The sequence below is a fragment of the Carlito syrichta genome, unplaced genomic scaffold (assembly GCF_000164805.1).
Source record: "Carlito syrichta isolate Samal-C Ts95f unplaced genomic scaffold, Tarsius_syrichta-2.0.1 Scaffold308187, whole genome shotgun sequence".
Lineage (NCBI taxonomy): Eukaryota > Metazoa > Chordata > Mammalia > Primates > Tarsiidae > Carlito > Carlito syrichta.
In genome coordinates, this window is record NW_007252283.1 from 533,839 (window position 1) to 554,786 (window position 20,948).

General features: G+C 43.7%; 1 protein-coding gene across 4 annotated transcripts in view; it reads right to left on the reverse strand.

Moving 5' to 3' along the window:
• NEDD4L (neural precursor cell expressed, developmentally down-regulated 4-like, E3 ubiquitin protein ligase) overlaps window positions 1-20,948 on the reverse strand; it is a 160,729-nt gene that overhangs the window by 44,608 nt on the left and 95,173 nt on the right. For 2 of the 4 annotated variants that reach the window (XM_008065199.2, XM_021716121.1), the window contains exons 10-15: window positions 20,516-20,590; window positions 13,572-13,703; window positions 12,913-13,032; window positions 11,595-11,792; window positions 6,567-6,644; window positions 5,139-5,193 (exon numbers count right to left, since the gene is read on the reverse strand). In XM_008065199.2, coding sequence (XP_008063390.1) covers window positions 5,139-5,193; window positions 6,567-6,644; window positions 11,595-11,792; window positions 12,913-13,032; window positions 13,572-13,703; window positions 20,516-20,590 — 658 coding nt within the window. Of the gene's footprint in view, window positions 1-5,138; window positions 5,194-6,566; window positions 6,645-11,594; window positions 11,793-12,912; window positions 13,033-13,571; window positions 13,704-18,862; window positions 18,923-20,515; window positions 20,591-20,948 lie in introns of all 4 variants that reach the window. The other 2 variants (XM_021716120.1, XM_021716122.1) reach the window with 2 other exon arrangements.

A 20,948-nucleotide genomic window follows, 5' to 3' on the forward strand; every position in this document is an offset into this window, starting at 1 on the left:
GGGGGGAAGGAGTTCTCCGGAGTTTTAGGAATTCTAAGCTGGTTTCAAAAAAAAGGAAAGAAAATTATTTGTCTGAAAAGAACATTGCTTCTGTTTATTTTCTGTATACTCTGTAAGTGGGCTGATAAGAATAACTAGTGAATTCAGTGTTAATGACCATACCAAGAATTTTTAAAGTCTGATATTATTTTAATGAAAGAGAGGACAAGTTAAAAAAAAAAAAAGCTACCAAAATACATGATGATTCTAGGATCCTCCTTTTGTTTTCTGCTGGCAGAAAACTGAAAAGTCAACTGTTTTAGAGAAACTTGATGGAAGCAAAAGGCATTTTGGGGTCCTGACCTTGGGAACAAATAAAGTAAAAGTTGATGCTGTGATGGGAAAATAAGAGAAAAGAAAATCAAGTACAGGAAACAGGAATAAAAACTGTGCCTTAAAATACCAACATGATTATAACCTCACCAACCAGATATCGTCATCAAAGCAGAAAACAAATGAACTACTCCTGACTCATGCGGGGTCCCAAATATTCAGAGAAGACCTGAACATCAAGCTCCATCTTTGACATCTGCACCTGGGTTCCCCCACAGGTACCTCAGGTCGCCTCTACAAAACCAACCCATGATCACCCAACACCAAAAACTGTTCACAGCACTCTGTGTTTCGATAAGCAATATCACAATCCGCTCACTGTGCAAATGGAGAACCGGGCCACGTCACTTGCCTCTGGTGGCCCAAACCATTCCCATCTCTCTCCCCGACAAGTCTGCTTGCCAGGTGCTCTTCTCCCGAGACTCTCCTCTGGGCTTCCCTGGCCATGGTCTCAACCCTCCCTTTCCAAGACTTCCTCCATATTTCTGCCCAATGGATCTCTGCCTGTGGAACGAACACGAGTCCCACACCTGGCAGACACCCACTGGCCTGGCCTCATGTCACGCCGGCCTCAGCCGCACAGTGGCTATTTGGAATGGCACTGCGTTTCTCTGACTGTGGCAGAATCTGCAGATGTTCAAGCACCTGCACAAGTCTTCCCCTCCTAGACTCACGGCTTGCTGCCTCAGGGCTCCTCAGCACTGGACATCCATCCAAGGTAATGCGTCTACATAATAATTAGCTCACTCCTCTAACACAACACCTAAGATACCTCTGGCTGCGCCCTACTAGGCTCAAGGCCCTTGAGGACAGATAACGTGTTACCCATCTCTGCAACTCCCTCCACCGGCAAAAAACAATGGGCTTAATCTGCTATTTTTTAATGAGTGAATATTAAGCCAATGGTGAAAACAAAGTCCTTTTAAAATGGCTTAAACAGCCGGGCTCGGTGGCTCACTCAAAAAAAAAAAAGGCTTAAACTTTCAGAACCACACAAGTTTCTACATGGTTACAATAAAGATCGATTTTGCAGCTAAGTACTGTCAACGTATGAATGTGTAATAGACAGTTCTCCACTTTTCTTTCTCTTTTTTTCTGAGTCGGAGTCTCACTCTGTCACCTAGACTGGAGTGCAGTGGCCATTCCCGGCCACTGCAGCCTTGACCCACTGGGCTCCGGCGATCCTTCTGCCTCAGCCTTCCAAGTAGCTGGAACTACAGGGGCGTGCTACCATGCCCGGCTCATTTTTGACTTATTGTAGAGATGAGGTCTCGCCAAGTTGCCCAGGCGGGTCTTGAACTCGCGGGCTCAGGCAATACACTCACCTCAGCCTCCCAAGGCGCGGGATGACAGGCTGAGCCACCAAGCCTGGCCACTTTTCTTTTTTTAGAACTTTTGAGCCTAAACTTGCTTTTCCTCTTTGAGAGATAATATTTCAAATAGAGGGAAAAGAAGGAAGGAGAAGAATCAGAAACAGTTTAGCCACTAAGAACAGGCTTGGCAAGACTTGGCGGGAAAAACTAAAACAGAATTTGATAGAATCACAGTTTTATTTTCTCATCTAACTTTACATATAAGATTCCTGTGACCAGTTATTGAGCAGCTGGGCGTATCTGGTCTTAAGAATGAAGTCATTCCTATAAGACCTAGAGACTTGGTTCAAGATTTTCCCTTAACTTTCTACACCAGGCCTGAGACTTAGGAGTTATTAATATATAAGGATCAAGCAAATAAATCAGAGTCTAAAGAGATCACTATTGACAATCATTGCTTCTGAAATTACTGTTTTAAGATGGTTGAATATTGTTAATCTTGAAAATGCCTACTTCTCAAGAAGAATATAAAAAGCAGAACATAAGTAACCCAGCCATTTAAAAGACCAAGTGTATTCTTGCCTGTTATCTAATGTGTACCTGTCCCAGTTATGCTGGAAGACAGGATGACTTGGAACACCTTAGAAGAGGATTGCTTTCACAGGAAAATGGTATATGTAGGCATGACCTGGTTTCTGTCCTGTAGGTGTCACGACAGTAAAATCAGATGCTGAATTTTGCTAAAAAACTGTTTAGAAAGACAGGCTTCATCCTGACAGCAAGGAAATTCCTAAATATTATCCACCAGGTAATTAAACCCATTTTGGAGTACATGTGTCAGCTTGATAAAGCCTCTTCAAGAGATACATATTCTGCAGTTTTCAAAGACTGACTTGTGGTGGAAAAACAAATGAACTGAACTGTTTCACCGAGGTGTACCTTTCACTGCTTTCCACTGAGTCAATGATGACTGATTATGGAGGAATGGGAGAAACATAGCCGTATCAGCAAACAGGGTTCTCGTAAACAGATCTTTCTCTTACGTGTGTTTTGGTCACTCAACTTATGCTGTACCTGTCTTAAGAGAACGTTTCGGTATGATTGTGCAGACGTGAAATAAATGTTAATCTCCAAGTAAACAGTCACAAATAACCCATCGCTAGATCCTAGCTCAGCCAGGCTCTGCACACGGTCTATCTCATATCACTCGCTTCCCAGGAGTGAAGAGTCTCCCGTGTGCTGTTCTGGACAAGAGGGAGGAGGAGTGTCTGAGAAGAGCTCTGGCACACCTGGCAAACTGATCAGGAGGAAGGAAGATCCCAGGCATTGAGCAAGTAGCTGCCCTCTTCACTTCCTGGTGAATAGGAGTTGGGCCTGTTCTAGGGCAGCAGCTGTTCCTCGAGCCTGTTCACTCCATTTTTTGATCAAGGACAGCAACTCCCTGAGACCTTCACCATGCTCTACATGAACTTGACCTCGAGTCACCATTTATCAAGCGCTTTCTATATGCTAGAGCTACGCATGCCACTAGTGAAACCGTCCATGATTTTTAGTATTTCTCAGGTGCGCTAGGAGGATCTTTTGCAGAAATGTTTTTCTGTTTTTGGCTCCTTGCCAAGAAGCTTGCCCTAGGATATCAGAACCTCCACAAAGTTCTTTTCAGGTTGACCTAAGCATCGGCTCACCATTTGGGACATAGTCCTGCTGTTGTGTGAAATGCACTCTGTGTGTCAGAGGTCAACGTTCTGTCACCCGTAAAGACCTTGTTTTAGTAAAATGATCAGGATCATTCACCCTGTCTTTGGAAATTCAAACAGCAATGCATAAAAAACTAAAAAGGAAACTGATTTTTTTTGTTTTTAGTAGGAACAAGGGAGGTGACCTCTCTCTCATTTTAGCAAATTCTCTTAAAAGTAGAATTATAAACAAACAGTATACGAAAGGAAAACGTGGGGTGTAAGCATTTGTGGCAGCAGTTTTATGCTCACTATGCAATTCTAGAAAGTAGGCAAGTCAGTATTTTTCCTGATCAAGGAAAAAAACTAAGCCTCTGTACCTTGAACTATCTGTTTTAAACACAGGGGAACCCATCCCCCTAAATACACCTAGGACTTCTACTTTGGATTGAATTCTAAACTGCTCAAATCCATTTATAACCACCCCTAAAACACATGCATGAAAGTGAAGTTCTGCCTACAGTGCACATGATCCCCTAGTAACACCTGAAGAGGGGCTCTGCCTGTGTGATAGTGACCAGTTCTGCCGGGCGCAGAGGCTCATGCCTATAATCCCAGCACTCAGAGAGGCGGAGGCGAGAGGACTGTCTGGGCCCACGGGTTTGAGACCAGCCTGGGCAATGCGGTGAGATCTCGTCTCTACTATAAATCAAAAAAATTAGCCAGGCCTGGTGGCGCACACCTATAACTTACAGTTACTTGGAAGGCTGAGGTGAAAGGATCGCCTAAGCCCAGTAGGTCAAGGCTGCCATGGCCATGAGCATGCCACGGCACTCCAGCCTGGGCGACAGAGTGAGACTCCTACTCAAAAAGAAAAAAAAAGATAGTGACCAGTTTTAAGGTATGGGGACTCCTCCTGGTGAGACAACCCAGCAAGAGGCTGGTCAATGTGCTCATGCTTAGTTAAGACCAGTGTGAAGCTGGAGATGCCTGGTAAAAACCTTCTGTTTATGAGCCGAACCAAAACAAAGATCAAAATACTACCAGACTGTACACATGAACTGAACCGTGCATCTATTTGAAGCCTTCATTTTCATACACCTTTTCAGTAGTTTTAAAGGATATGTAAATATGATTTGTGAAGAACCTGTCACCTCCAAAAAAGAATGGGGAAAACTCCACTACGAAAAGCAAACCCATATTAGTTTAACTTTTAGTTGAAATGAGAAACCGCACGTTTATTCATAGGTGCTGGAGCTAATGTCTACAGCAGATATATTACAATTTCAGGAAAATAACGACTTACACATTAGTGTGGTAGGTGCCAGGAAACATGCCGTGAATAGAAAATAAGGTCAGAGTAGGCATCCTGCTGCAGGCCCTTTGGAGGCAGTGTTTAAAACTCACATGCTGCTTCAAGCACTGTTCACACCAAGATTTTTAGCTAAATCATCACTTCTAATCTTATTTTCTATTACCAGAGTGTATTCATTAGAAGCGCAAAAGTCAAGCTCAAAATTTTTTTTTTTTTAGTTAAAAAATAGGTTAATAGGTCACAAAGTCAACTTGGGGAAAGCTTGGTGGGCTACTTTAGGACAGGCATGGGTGAACACACAGTACCGTGTGAAGGTACTGATTCTCTGGTAGCATTCTCGCCACACAACACCTGGCTGCCTAGACAAAGAGCAGAACGACACAGCTTTCACTATGATATTTGAGTTACCCTCCCCAGTCCTTCACCTGCAACACCTATGTGTCCATAACCGTGCCTACTTACTATGATCGATATAAAATGTCCGGCCATCCAAGTGAATTCTTTCTTCCCAACCAGGCTAGGATCCAGGGAAGGGGGAGAAAGAGAAATAGGAACATTAGCCAGCAGTCCCAAAAGCAAAGGTAAACATCAGAACGATCAGATGCTTCTGTATCCTTCTCGCCTTTACACTGAAAATACACAGTGCCTAAACATTTTAAGTGAACTCTCGACAACTGCATGAGGAATGGGAGACGGGGTTGCCATTTCAAAAGCTTCAAAGGGAAACTTCAGCACACCAGGGAAGGGTCAAGGCTGAGTAGCTCATTTAATTAAGTAAATACTGAGTACTAAAGGAAGGGAGGAGAAGGGTTAATATAAAAATGTTAGACGCAGTTACTGTATTTCTGTTATGCAGGTAATTGACCGCTATTCTCTGCCGTGAAGCGCTTGCCCTTCAAACTCAGGACGAAATACATTTGGATTGTTTTTTGCAAAATAAGGCCAGTATCAGAACTGTCCCTATTTGCTATCTGACCCTCAGGAATCCAACAGATTCAGGGGAAATAAACGCTTTCATTCACTTTCCAGACTCATTCTCACGTCATTCCATCTTTCCTTTTGAAATCAGGAACCAAAAAGATTTAGAAAGTGGGGGATATTGGCAGAACCTCATGAATAATGATTGAACCCTAACCTTTGAAGTCTCAAATTTTGCCATGTTATATTATACACTAGGTAACAGGAAGGCTTTTATGCAAGGAAAACAATAAAAATTCCCAATTAAAAACAAGTCTTAGAGTCCAACACCTGTCCCACCCCCCCCATTCCCCGCAAAAAACATTTTAAAATTGGGGATGGGATGGTTGAGGAGAAGGCATGAGAAGATTTTAATCAAAATCCAATTTGAAGTAAACAGCTCAACTCCTACTCAGGCCTCCAAAGAGAACACACCGGTAAAAAATTCAGATTTATAAACACTGACCAACAAGGGAGAAAAAAACTTACGATGTTGACTGAAAAATAAGATTAATTGCATAGAAACTTTCAGTGATTAGTTATGCCTTTTTCTCCCACATTATTTCATTACTGGTTCATATGCCTAAATCAGCATAATATGGATGGAACTCAGTGGTTGCTAAATTACAAAATAAATGAGTGAAGCTCAAATTGTTACCTGTAGAGACTGCCTCTGGAACATCCTAGGTATAAGGTCTATCTATCTTGCACCACTGGCTACAATTCTGAAACCTCTCTCACAAGTCCTGGGTAGCACGTGAACTACAACGTACTATTAAAATTCGGCCAAACACTCAGTTCAGTTAAGAAACACAGATCCGCGGGACCCAAGAAGCCCGTGAAAGAGAAAGCCCACAGGGCTCCTCCGTCAACAGTGGGCGGATAAACGAACAAACATTTTCAGACCGTTCCATGTGTCTCCAGTGTACTCACAGGAAGAGGGCCAAGGTCATTGGGGTTTAAAGATGCCTTTGACCTCATGTGAACTGGAAATTTCAAGCGTGGATCTTCCTGCAAGAAAAACGTAAAAGGCGGTGGATGTTAAGAGCGAGTATCTGTGTGTGGTTACGGGTTCTTCGCCTTCTCGAGTCGTGAGTTCCAAGGCAGCCAGACTCCCTGTGCCTGGAGCACAAGAAGGATCTCTTCACGGCTTTGCACAGGAAGCCAAGACAGATTGTACTCTTCCTCCTTGTGCTTGGTGTAAGAAGGAGAGTAAGAATATTTATTTTCCCAAGGCCTAGGGAAGGGGAAGGGGAGGAAAGTCCCAGCAGCGATGCTACTAGGGAAACCAGAATGGAGGGCGACAGTGACTATGTGGCACAGAGAGGGAGTGGGGACCGTGGTGTGTAAATCTCCCTGTGAGTCCTGAGCTCCCGGGGAGGGCAGCCAGCCTAACACATTAGAGACAGCCCCCCACCAGCGCTGTGCTCCCCTCCGCAACTTTCTGAACCGAGCTGAGAATCCGGAATCTGGTCTGTCAAGTCATGTGACTCACCCAGAGACCATCTGCTCTGTCATGTCAAGTCACGTGCCCTACCATAGTACTGTGCTGAGAAACCTGACCACGTTCTGCTGATTATGTTCTCATTTATGTCTCAATGTTCACAAGCTTTCCTTTAGGGATAGGCTTCATAAGATACCATAGAGAATCAACAAAAGGGAGACACTTTTGTTTGTATTCTGACACCTTGGGTCATGCTTTATGATTTACAAAGAATAGTCAGACATTTGATCTTGCAACAGTCCTGGCTAGAGGTTGGGCACATAATCTCTGTCTCTTTAGATAAGGAAATTGAGTTTCAGAGAGAACAACTCTCACTTGTATAGACAAAATGGAGGCAAAAAATCATCCAGTATTCTGTAGTATATTGGAACACATACAGTGAAAACAAATAAACAAGAAGATTTAGGATTCAGAAGACCCAAGAGGCTGATGATCTGATAAACATTTGTTTATGGTCAACCACAGAGGAAAACTTAGAGCACCAAACTTCCTAAAAGCGACTCCCTCAACGCTAACTCTGAGCTGGACAAGGTAATGCCACAACTACCAGGAGACTCTTGGGACCCCACGGAGCCAAAAGGCAAGCCAGGTTCCGAGAAAGCCTGGGACTGCTATTACCTGAAAGAGGCCAAGGTCAGCCATGTGGAATCACACATGGTCTACTGCAAAAGGCAGTCAGCCCTTCTGGTAAAACTGGCAGTTTGAGGGGTGGGGAGCAGGGTAGAGCTGAACTGAAAGAAAACCACCAGAGGGGACTGAGGGGGGAGGTCACGAAGGATAAAATAAACTGAACCTCACAGGTCTCCTGAGACAGCCTTGCGTGGACTTCCAGACTTCCTAGACCGTGAGTGCCAGAGGCCCCGAGGATTTAAATGATTTTTATTATGCTAGCAATGAACCAAATAGTGGCAGCCCTGCCATTAATCAAGCTCTGAGGGCTACGGCTAGTGGTCACCACTGACTCACTCTCCAATGAGCCACTCAAGGAGGCAGTCACCTCTCTACAGCTGACGGAGCAGGTGAGATGGCAGTTGAAGCTTTGTGTTAGTTACGGAAACCTTAGGGATGGTAATAAGTTGGAATATGAGTGAGGTCTCAGACAATGTGGGCATAAGTGAACCGAATACAGAAGATACACTTAGTGGTTTCTGTCTTTCCTCAGCGTAGTCAGGAAACTCTTTCATGTGTAATGAATTGCTTCCCGCAATCCAGTTCAATGTGTTTTTAAACAGAATGCAAAGACTAGTATCCTTTTAAAAAGGGGTTTCTTAACTTAAAAATGTATACAATAATAAAGGAATACCGGCTGGTTCAAAAACAAACGTGCCTTTTCCCTTTATTCTTTCCATCCTGCGAGAGACCAGCAACCATGCCTAGGCTACAATGAGTTTTATTACTTTGAACTTGGATAGAAAACAAACAAACCTGAGATTTAGCTGGGGGATAATCTTTCTTGCTACAAAAACAAGCCAACGCTTCATCCTGTGCAGGGTATACACATGCTAACACAGACTGAGTCTTCCTTGTCCGAATGCTTCGGGCCAGAGGTGTTTTGGATGCCAGAATACTCACGGTATAGGTAGCCAGTTCAGCATCCCTCATCTGAAAATCTAAAATCCAAAATGCTCCAACAAGCATGTATTTCCTTTGAGCGTCATGGTGGTGCTCAAGAAGTTTCAGATTTTGGAGCATTCTGGATTTCAGATCTTCAGGTTAGGGACACTCAACCTGTTCCCATGCCTGGAGTTGCTTTAGCAGAGAGAACTGCAAATTGGACTCTCCTCGGGCCCCTGGTGGCCCCTGGAGTTCCATCATGTACTCCCCGGAGGCCTGACCCAGGTGGGGACAAGGCCAACATTTTTTATTTGGATGAGGTCAGACTCTAACCCAACAGACTACTGGCACACTGCCTTCATTATGTGTGTGTGGGAAGGGATGTGTGCCTCTCATCGTATACAGGTGAAATGTTAGCCTGAGTCCATGCGCTTCTGGCTAGTGAATCAACGGCGCCCAGGCTGGTGGGAAGGAGTGCTATTTTGGTCATTCTCAGCCTATCCTACCAGTTTTCATCCTGCTTTGCATTATAATGTTCCAATCCAAGAATAGCTATGTTGTTTTCTCATTTGTTCCCTTTCAAAAAAACAAACAGAGCAAACCCCAAACCAACTCAGAACGGATTTTTTAAGCTTAAAATAATCTTCACTTTTCCCTCCAGCCCTCCACCCCTTGTCAAAACGAGCAGTTGATTGCGAATGCATCTTCTGCAGGGAGGGTCCCGGGTAAGCCTTTGTTTAGAAGCAATAATGCCGCTGTGTCAGCACATCTGAGATTAGTTAAGAAGGGCAGTAAAACTTGTGGAATTTCCAGTTGTTACCTTAAGGATTTTCCACAACAGCAGCAGCAACAGAATGTTGTTCCAACAAATTGAGATTTTTAAACTAGAAAATCAGCCAATATTAAGTATCTGGGCAAAAAAGGATCCTTGGAAATTAAAAATGGGTTTCATTCAGTGACAAGGCAGGCAAGAAATAAAGCCAGGGCTGTTTAAAATAAAATCTGCCCAGCTGCAATTACACTGCAGTTGTGGCGTGAAAGGCTGTGAAAAGGTTAGGGGATTTGGTTACTAAGCTAGTTCAAATTACTAAAATCATAGCTTATGTTGGCAAGCCACAGTGGCTCCATAAACTAATCCATCTACTTTTATCATCGTTATCCCCTATTTCTGGAGCCCCGATTTCTGGCTGAGGATTTGAAATTACAGCAGCGCCACAGTGAAGGAGAATGTGGGCGGGATAGCCACGGTCCTATGGCCATGAGAAAACAGACATAAAAACCAGTCTCAATTGCCATGTTTTCCGAAGAGCTGCCTGTCTCTTTCTCTTGTCCTGCCCACAAACCTGTAACATTATCCTCAGACTGAAAGGTGGGTCACACAAACTCGCAGGTCATTATGTGCCTCAGAAGCAGTTATTAGTTTACCAAATGAATGTCACCAGATCTAAATGAGAAATTCTCTTGGCAGGCCATGTCTTTTCTGCAAAAGAGAAAGCGCTTTCAGAGTGGCTCTCTGTTAGGGGTGTGGGGCATTCTTGGCTGTCACTGTGTTGGGGGAGTGGCGGCCATCAGCATGGTGCGGCAGGAAACGAGGATGTTAAATGTCCTGCAAGGGAAAGCACAGTCCTTCTCCCAAACACCAAGAATGCCCTCAGAGTCACAATGTCCCATAATCCGTAGGATTTTAGAGAGACTGCCCACTAGACCAATCCTCAAGGGACGGAATTAATATCATACCATGGGCAAAGTGTAAAATGACAGTCCAGATGCCCTTAGTCAAGGTCTGTTCCTTGATATAATACTTCTGGTCCATCAAATGGACACAATTGGCGTCCATCACTAGAAGTGGGAATTTAAAGGGTATAGTCATGGTTGACTCAAAACGAAAGAGCCACAGCCAATGACAATCACCAAATCTCAATCAACTTTCCCGTCATCGGTTCTAAGTAAGTAGCACAGATGACAGAAGAACCAAGTTCAACTCTGGGTTAACTCTAGCCAGACACTTAGAGAGGGACAGAAGGGGCAGGAAGAAACTCAAACCGTCTGCAGCATCACAAATAGCCAGAAATAAGAGACCCAATGTCAGCTGAGTTCCTAGTCTAGTGATTACAAAAACCAGAAAAATACCAACTGACTTATTAAAGAGTTATACACATTGTGTGGGAAAAGCCACTATTAATTCAGCTGAAGAAATAAAGAACTGACAGAGAAAGACAAAGATATGCCTATTGGCCTTTGATCTCATTTTGCTCAAGACAATACAACATACAGATTCCTTCTCATGTATGATTAGAAGCACATGGCAGAACAGTATGGTAAGAAAAGTCAACTTGGACAAAATGATCACAAAAAGGAGTTATCCAACTTTCAACCAGTCATTCAGCACATCCCCCAACTCACAATTAAAGGGATGAAAACGGAGCACAAACGTGTGACATACCAACCTGAAGTGAACAGCAAAAACTAAAGTGACAAATCAAGTGAAAGTGGGAAATGTCAATAAAAATGCAAAAAAGAAACCGACAAAGAAAAAAGTGTTGGAAAATGATTATAATTCCTGCTGAAATTACGTCGTGAGATGGCTTACAGTAACATCAAAATGCTAGCACCATGAAATGCTGTAATTTTTTCCAATATGGGAAACTGTCTCAACCAGAGTTTTCCAGGAGGGCTCTGAGGAGAGGCAGTCCCCCTGACACCAACTCCCAAGACGGCTACTAGCCTGTGTCCACCCACGCCCACCCGCCTGTCCGGGCAGGGTCCAGACGCAGGCTGAGGGAGACACCCTTCAGAGCCAGTGGAATTCTTCTACAAGAACCACAGATACCGAGTGAGGAAATAGAGGGAGGGACGTCAGACTTCACAGTGAAAGTGGAGCCAAAGAAAAGCAGCAGCCTTACCCAGGTTGTGGTCTTTGTGTTATGGTCAATGAAGAAGGGCCGGCCATTTGGAGCTATCCTCATTTCCCAGCCAGGCGGCAAGAAGCTCTGTGTGACTTTGTGTTGTGGTTTGGGGGAGTTGTAAGGTGACGGCTGTGGGGACTGTGGGTTGGAAAGGGTGTCTTTCACAGCCCGGCGTATGGGCGAGTCCTTGGCACCCTGAGGAATAATAACGAGCATTAGAAGTCTTTATCACGTGCTGGTCCGATGTGTCAGAATGTACCAGGGTATCGCAGAACACTCCTTTTGGGAGACAGAGGGGAAGCTCCTGAAAAACCTGCTTCTGTCATTCACTCAAAGTACAGACTAATTTACTTTTTAATTAGTCTAATTTTACACGTTTTCTGTTGGTTAAAAATGTAACCACACTGGGTGTTTATAACAACCATCCTTTGGTAGCCACTCGGCACATACCCCAAATACTGTTCTGTATTAAGTATTATGGATAGAGATTTTACAGAGTGGAGAAAAACGTGCCCCTGCTCTTAATGAGCTCACAGTCTAAGGAGGGGTTGATGGGCAAGTTTTAGAGCACAAAAAGAGAAGGCTACATCAATGGAAACAACAACCTGGAAACTCACAGTGTTACCCATAACATTTATACCAGACTTTGGGAGAGAGACCATCCATTCCCCCTGGCCAGCATCTTGACCTGGGCATGGGGCAGTCCACAGCTGTCTCTAAGACACAGTCAAGTTTAGGACTTCGAACGCTCGCTCTTTGGCTTTTGCTAAGTCTCTGACATTTGTGATGTGCAAGGATGGCACTAAAACAATACAAACAGGACAGAGAGCAGAAGCAGATGCCCAGCGATGACTCAGAGATGCAAATATGCATCAGAAACACGTATGCCCATACAATGAGAGACCCTACGGTTGAAAGAAAAGAAAAATGACCAAAGCAACAGCTGTGTTTTAAAACTCAACGTAAGCATTGGTAGTTGAAAGAATTGTTATGCAAGTTGAATGAGGTAACAGGCACTAAGGAGCAAAACACAACAAGGATGGAGAAAGCTCCCCAACAGAGAGTACCCACATCCAGCACAAGTCACCACGGCCTCAGCCAAATGGGAATGAGATTCAGCGAGAGTCCAGGGATGTTAACTGGGCAAGACAGAGAAGCATGTTGGAAGGCTGCACGAGAACACCTTCACCACCAACACAACGACGGACCAGAGAGAGGAGGTGGCTGCAAAACTGAGGTCGGAGTTAAGAGAGGAGAAAGAATGAGAGCAGTCACAGGACAGAGTGACCCCAGTTAGATGAGGGAGCCTTCTCACCTCCAGGGGGGCAGATAAAGTAACTGTTGGCGAGCTGAGGCTACGAGGCCGGCGGATCTGAGGCTCGATTAGATGGTTGTTACTGTTTGTGGCCGATCCGGAGGCACCATCTTCTGCAAGCTATTTTGGAGGCAAAAACAAGTTAGCTTCACATGAGGATCTCCGTGTGTGTGTGTGTGTGTGTGTGTGTGTGTGTGTGTGTGTGTGTGTGATTGGGAGTGCGAATCCAAACACCATCACAAACAGCAATAATAAGAGGGCTGGCCTATTTAAAGCGTGGAGGAAATAATTAAACATAATAATGGGGGAAAGGATGGGGAGACACATTCAAGGGATATAAAAATGGATCACTAGCCCAGCATAAAACTAGCCTCAGACAAGGGGGGTGGGGACGGGAGGAAGCAACACACAGCAAGGGGCTCTTACTTTGAAAAGGTTTTGCACGTCACATTTAAAAAATGTGTTCAAGTGACAAACTGATTGGAAAACTCACTTCTTCCTTAGACAATTATACTTCAAGCAACGCACTTTCTTTGTGGGAAAACTTTTGAAAACGGGGGAGCTTCAGAACAACACACAGGCATCGGGAACAGGAGGCATGTCACGTACACTTTGGCTTCTAGGGTCTGCGATTTTAAGCTGTGGGGCGATCTTCGTACCTGCATGATAGGTCGAGTCCAAGTTGTGGTTCGATTGTTATGATTGACATAGTACGTGCGCCCCTTAGCATCTTTTCTTTCTTCCCAGCCTGAAGGTAGGCCCGGCGTGGTATGTACATAGGCCACTGATGGCTGTTTGTGCAAGAAATCATTATTATTTAATAACTTGCATTTGTTTCCAGATCAGTTTAATTGTACACTCAGATAGTTATTTTTTTTAGACATAGTAGGTTAATTCTATTTGTACAGAAAACATTTCAAAGAAGGACTGAAAAACAGCAGAAGGTTTCTAATAGCTCCAAATCCACTGTGAGCTGAACCCCACATAGTTGTGAGGTCCAAAAATCATATAGAACTCAGTTCTAAGACCCTGTGGTCTTAAACACCTAAAGGGCCATTGCTAAGATGACTGCAAGGAAAGGGAAAAACATCACAATCTGCTCCAAGTTGCTCGATTGCATTGCCAACCAGGTAGAGCTTAGAGGTATTTCGAACTATCTAACATCACTATCTATGAAAGGGATGCTCTGAATATTTTTTCCTCAACTTAACTGCCATGGGGTGCTCTTCTAGTCTAGTCCTGAATTCCCGCATCAGCTTAGAACCTTTACACCATAGCTCTCAGGACAAAAATTGAAAAACCTGACACAGAAGTCTTCCTCTAGGACACTGCAGTCACATGGTGGCATAGAATCCTGAGGACCACCCAGAACATCTGTGTGCCCCAGCTCATGAAGGTCCCCAAACACCTGAGCTAAGGATTCCAAAGGTGTCTTACACCCAAGGCTGTGTTCACCTCAGTCTGCTGATATGGAGTGTGTCTCTGAAGACGAACAAAGCTCAGCAGCCTCTGGGTTTTGAGGCATGTCCAGTGTAGAGTGGTATTTAGATAGTCCACATCTCATCACAAAAGGATCCTTGAGACACTTTTGCTTATAAGAAGCAGTCTGAATAGAGAAATCTTGGAATAGCCAGGATGTGACAACGGTTTATGGAGGCACTGGGACAGATGGAGGAGATCAGGGCTGTCCCAGAAAGTCCTGGCTGCATGAGTGATGCACAGAAGAGTTATTCCTGGGAAAGGGTGCTTAGAAGTAGGGAGGGACTCAGAGGCCAAAAGCCAACCTCAGCTATGCCACGGCTGCTGGAAGAACAGAAAAGAAACAAGAGCCTAAACATTAGTCTCTTCTGAGAGGTCACAAAAGGAGACTACTCCTTTTTTTGGATGCTCTCTTCTCTAGTTAGGACCTTCTCTTGACCTCTTAGATATTTTAGCAGGTGTCATTTTCTTGCTATTAGGTTGAAGATATAAAATCTCCTCTTAACCTGGCTTTGTCCTGTACTTATGCCACGTTTTCCATTCACTGCCAGCAACGTGCTTTGGTGAAGAAAGTCATCTGGAGTCCATAGCAGACCCCAGGACCTCGAATAAAGAAAGCATCTACAGACTGCTGCTTAGACTCCATCTAAACAGACTCAGTATGTGACTTCATAAACTTAACAGCACATTCCAGAGAAAAATTTCCTAACCGACAACGAAGCAGTTGATTTTAGATGATCTGTTAGAAAACCTTCTGCTAAAAACGCGACCATTTCCTTGACATTTTTTCCAGACAAAGTCCTAAAGGCTCTATCAAGATAACTATGGAACTCTGACCATATGGCACTCTGGATCCAGGTGTGGCGGTTCAACAAGAAGAGCAGAAGATATGCCAACAAGCAGACTTAATCCTTTCGTGAATATTCAAGACAGGTAAAGTCGACTACAGCCTGAAAGCAGCTCTTTCCTCCCCGACCCCCCAGCAGTGATGCCAACACAGCAGATGAACTAAGTTGGCAACCCAAACAGTAACCTAGGTTTGGGCCAATTAGTATTTCTGGCAAAATACGGGATATGAAGTTTTGACCTACTATTGTTTATACAACCAAAAATGCTTTGGCGAAATGAAATACTAAGTTGTTTCTTAGGAGTGGCAATGAGATATGCCCTCTGAAAACTCAGTTGTGGAAACCTTTAGAATATTTTTACAGTTATAGAATCCCCGGAGAGGATTCATATATATGGCAGCTGATAAACTGAAACAACATGCATATGTCATAGATAATCTCAGAACCAAGTTCTAAAGTTGTATGAATTCCAGCAACCAGGTGACTTTCATGGAAACATGGTGAACAGGACTAATCAGTTGTGGAAAATTAGGAGTCTAGTACAGAACATTGAATTTAATTAAAATGTTCATTCTCCTTTCCATTAAGAATTGCACTGGCGACCTATAATTTAGTTTCATTTATGTGAGATGGTATTTTAAAAATGTTTCTTTACAGCGTTCTCTCCAAATGACCGTGTAGAACAACCTGTGCCCATGACTCCATTTAAGACTTAAAATATTGCTTTCTACCACAGGGCCAGTGGGGGGTTGGGGACAGAACTTGGCTTTCACAGAGCATGGAAGGGGCCAGTCACAAAGCCAAAATCAGATCTCTACTCCTCTATGCTTATGTGTAAGTTCCACGCTACCTCAAGAAACAAGTAATCAAGAAACCACTTAGAAAGTCCTGGTTAGCCCAAATAAACCATTTATTTATGAAATTAAGACTATTTTTTAAAAAAGAAAGTTTTAATTAGCTTGAGATTTCGCCACTTTTCATCTGTAGACTAGTAAATTATTGCTTCACGATGCTAACACTAGAGCTTCATAGTGGCTTTGTTTTCATTAAAATAAAGAACTTGGCTGATAAGCTGAATAAAGGCCCTACAATTATTCTATCCATCCTTATTAAAAAATAACCACCCTGACACTGGTCATCACAGATCCCCTAAGACTCACACAAACCCTGCCAGCCTAGTGTCCTAGGTATATACTTTTAGAATGCAGACAGCAAAGATTACAGGACTCTGCTGTCCCTCTCTATCTCACAGGGAGGGTCCCTACATGACCCGCCAGAAAGTGACATCCGTGTGTATTTATTTGCCATAATCAAAGTGTTGTGGTTTCTCAGTGGAGAATCAGGACCTGTCCAGTATAATGAACACGAATGAAAGCACTGGGATGAGCCGGGCTCGGTGGCTCAGCCTGTAATCCCGCGCTTTGGGAGGCAGAGGTGAGTGGATTGCCTGAGTCCACGGGTTCGAGACCCACCTGGGCAACTTGGCGAGACCTCATCTCTACAATAAATCAAAAAATCAGCCGGGCGTGGTAGCGCACGCCTGTAGTTCCGGCTACTTGAAAGGCGAGGCGGAAGGATCGCCGGAGCCCAGCAGGTCGAGGCTGCGGTGGCTGGGAGCGGCCACTGCACTCCGGTCTGGGTGACAGAGTGAGACTCCAACTCAAAAAAAAAGAAAGCACTGGGATGGAAAGACAGATATACCCATACGGTTGCTACCACAGAGCCAAAGGGAGGGAAGGTGAATGACTTCCATATGGGGAATTTATATGCACTGTAGTGTCTTTACATCACTGGACATTATGTAATCATTACCATGTCCCAGAAGAGTGACCATAAGTTAAAAAAAAAAAAAATCAAGCCGCTGAGTAATATCATGGACACATCTCATTTTTCTATAGTAAAGCGGCTCACTGTGCACACGTGTCTATGTGAGCATGGGGGAGAGTGAGATGACACATTCCAGTAGCTCCAGCCGGGGGCAATACACCTCAGTCTGATGCATTTCAGTGTGAGGTGCCGTGGAGAGGAGTCAAAGAGGTGTCTCTTAGCTGCGCTGAGACACAGAACTGGAAGAAAGTCAAGGGCATTCATGACAAAGGATGTGGAGGAGAAACCTTCGGGACACAGTGGAAGAGAAAAAGATGTGATCCCTTCAATATCTAGGGAGAGAGAAAGTAGCGCGTGAGATTAGGTGAAACACTTAGGAACTAACATTGCCAAGTCTGGAAAACTCAAGGACCCAACCCAATCCACATTTTAGCTTAGTAATGACAGGGAAAGGGGAAGACAGAACAGTCAAGAACAGGGTTGTCTTAAGAGCCACGTGGATCTCACGCAGATGGGTCACCTCCTCCTGCCAGGTAATTCTTACCACGGAGCCTGGCCCTACAATTATTCTGTCCATCCTTTGTTGACCACCATATCCGCTATCGTCATGCTCCAAAGCTAAAAACAGGTTGCAAGGCAGCAAAATGCAAAAATAGGTGACACATTGCGGGTGTTGATCAGGACTGAATTCCACTAAAATATTTCATGAAATGATCGCTGTCTCCCTCAAAGCTTCACTACTCTCAGAAGTTACTGGTGCGCAGTAGGAAATATGCTAATTCACTTAGAGTTCCTTGAATTCTACTGGAAGCTGGCTCACCCAAGAGAGGATTGTCACATAAACCACTACAGCTCAGTACCTTAAACCGAGCTGTTTCTGATTGCCCATTTGATTCTCCTCTTTATAAGGCTGAGCATTAAGTTCTAACAATGTAACTAAAATTGTTCATTTAAACCATCAGCATCCTTCAGAAACCAGCAGATGTGTGAGTAAAGTGATTCAAAAGTAATGAGAGCAGCTACAACAAAGGTGAAACAAGACAGAAATTCCTTAAATAGTAATAGCAGCTCAGAACGTAAACAACAAGCTAGCCTGACCTCAGAGACCAAGCAGGAAACAGGCAATTAAAATGCACAGTCAAATCTATGTTACCTTCAAACACGAATACTAGATGGAAAATAAACGGAATAATAAGAATAATAGATAGTCAGCTACCCACTACAGTTTTTCTGGACCCCTTATATATCCTGGTGACGCTTTCCACCCTGGAATTGTAAGGACATTTGCTCATCCCTGTGAGCAGAGCTCCTGGTAGCAGAGAAAGGTCACTGGTTGATGCTGGAGACACAGAAAGTCTAACCCCGTTAGAAATGTGGCACAGGAAACACGGAGGCCCCGTGCATGGCCAGGGATCACAGGCACAATGTCATGCAATTCCTGTGGCTTCTCTGATCACTTCTTAAAAACAAATTATTTTAACCAAGCATTCTAATGAAAAGGGGAAGCTTATTGGGAATACAAACACTAAAAACCAAAAACCTGTTCTAAACAGTCAAACTGAACGCGCTTAAACAAAGCCTGACATCATTTCTCACATAATGGAATTGACAAATCATTCTACTCTACTCAGTACCTTCAAATAATCTGAGAAGCTAAAAATAAGAAACGTATGCAGCTATGTGGCACAAAGAAGCTGATCTTACTTTATAAAAGAGAAAGCACAGTCACCACAACACAGAGTATCAAAACTTCCCCACAGACTTTGTCATTGATGTCTGATAAAGTGGATCATTACCGTTGGTTCCTCACCACCCGTGACAGTTGATGAACGCACTCTCCTAGTTGGGGCGCTGGGCTGTGAATGACAATTTACATCAGTGAAATGCACTTAGGGGACCCACTGCCTGCTGAATCAGGGGCCACTGCAGTGGCGGTGCCATGAGGCGGGTGACAGGAGACCAGAATCCCTGAAATCCACCCTGTCCAAGCAAAGCTGAGCTGTCACTGATGACCAGTACCCGAAAGGAAGCATGACCTCCAACCCCCATGCCACCCCAAAGAGGCTCAGGCGGCCATCCTTGATCTGGGTAAACAATACCAGTTTAAAAGAATAAAGAAATAGATGTCTTATTAAAATGGAAAGTCGGTCTGGTTTTGATCCTACTGTTAAATAATCAGCGGATTCTGAAATCTTCCACACTCAGAACCCAAGAGGCCACTGGTGATCAGTGAGTTTACAGCATCACAGAGTACAAGAATGGAGGCAAGAGGAATCATCAGTTTCCAGGAAAATGAGCTTTTGGCAAATACAGTTGACACTGATTTTGAAAAGGAGAGAAAGTGCCATCAACTCAAGGAAAATCACCGAATCACGAGGCTGAGAAGGATCCCACCAGTCCATCACAGTTGATTGTTCTGGTTTTTTTGGGGGGGAGAGGGGCTGTCCCGAAACCACCCCAGAAAGGACGCTCTTATCAAGTTTGTTAGTAACCAGATTATCAGGTGTAAGTCGCAACTGAATCTATTACTGACTGCTTACTTGACTAATATCTTCTTTAATTCATTTTTTTAAACATAAGAACTAAAGCCTAGGCAAAAACATCCTTTGAAGTTAAGCAAAAATGTACACGATACGGAAGACATTGTGATTTCAGAAACTTAATGCACTTCCCCCCCTCAAATTCATATATAATGAAGTAAAAATGATAAAGGTTTTGTAGCAACAAAAGTAAGTCGGTCAAGGTCAAAATCAGATTGAACACGTGAAAACCACATTGTAGTTTCACCTCCAAAAGAAGAAACAAATTTACATAAAATTTCTTATTTGCAATGTGTACATGAAACATCTCCCAAGGCAGTTCTGGTCTGCCTTCCAATTTGAAAATTTATTTATTTTTTATATTGGATGTTATTAAACCCCCTATACCTTCTATATTTGCTAAGCTATTAAAATTATGAAAGAGTTGGAGCAAATTACAGCCAATTCTTTGGTCAGCAGAGCTGCCTTTAAAGAGACAGTACAGAGGCGTTATGCAGTTAAGAGTTTAGGCTATTAGTAATGGAAAGGACCACATGGCTGGCCACCCAGAAGAGTTCTTCCTGTTTAAAGGAATTCAGCGTGTTTTCAAAGTATAGACCATTCGAGCATAGCTATACTAAGAAAATAAAGTAAAAGGAATTATTAACGTACAAAGACGTTGATCCAAATTGGTATAAATCTGGGTAAAAAACTAAAGCAATGAAGGATCTAGCATTATAGAGACTGGGAGGCAATAATAATTCTTTGTATTGGAAATCTACTCTCCTTGGGCAATTTGCTAGGATATATTAAAATGTCTCATTTATATAGTAAATGGATTTGCACAGGAAAAACTCTTTGCAGTAGCCCAGATGATTTTAGATAACAGCCAAAAAAGTGGACTGATGACTGGAAGTTAGCATGGGTTACCGGTGGTAGATGGGTCTGTTCTGCAACCGCGTCGGTGACACTGCATGACCTCAACCTCGAGGAAGGCTCTCTCTGCTGAAGGGGAAGAGAAGACAGGAAGCATCAAGAAACGTTCTTAGAAACAGGCTTCCCAAACACATCGATCACTCAGGCCACTTCACCAGTCTTTGATAGTAGGAGGCAATTAAATGAAACATCTTTTCAGAACAGTGACAGTCATCCTTTAAAAAATAAGTTATCAGCTGGGCTCGGTGGCTCAGCCTGTAATCCCACGCCTTTGGGAGGCTGAGGTGAGTGGATTGCCTGAGCCCGCGGGTTCGAGACCCGCCTGGGCAGCGAGACCTCATCTCTACAATAAATCAAAAAATCAGCTGGGCGTGGTAGTGCATGCCTGTAATTCCGGCTACTCGGAAGGCTGAGGCGGAAGGATCAC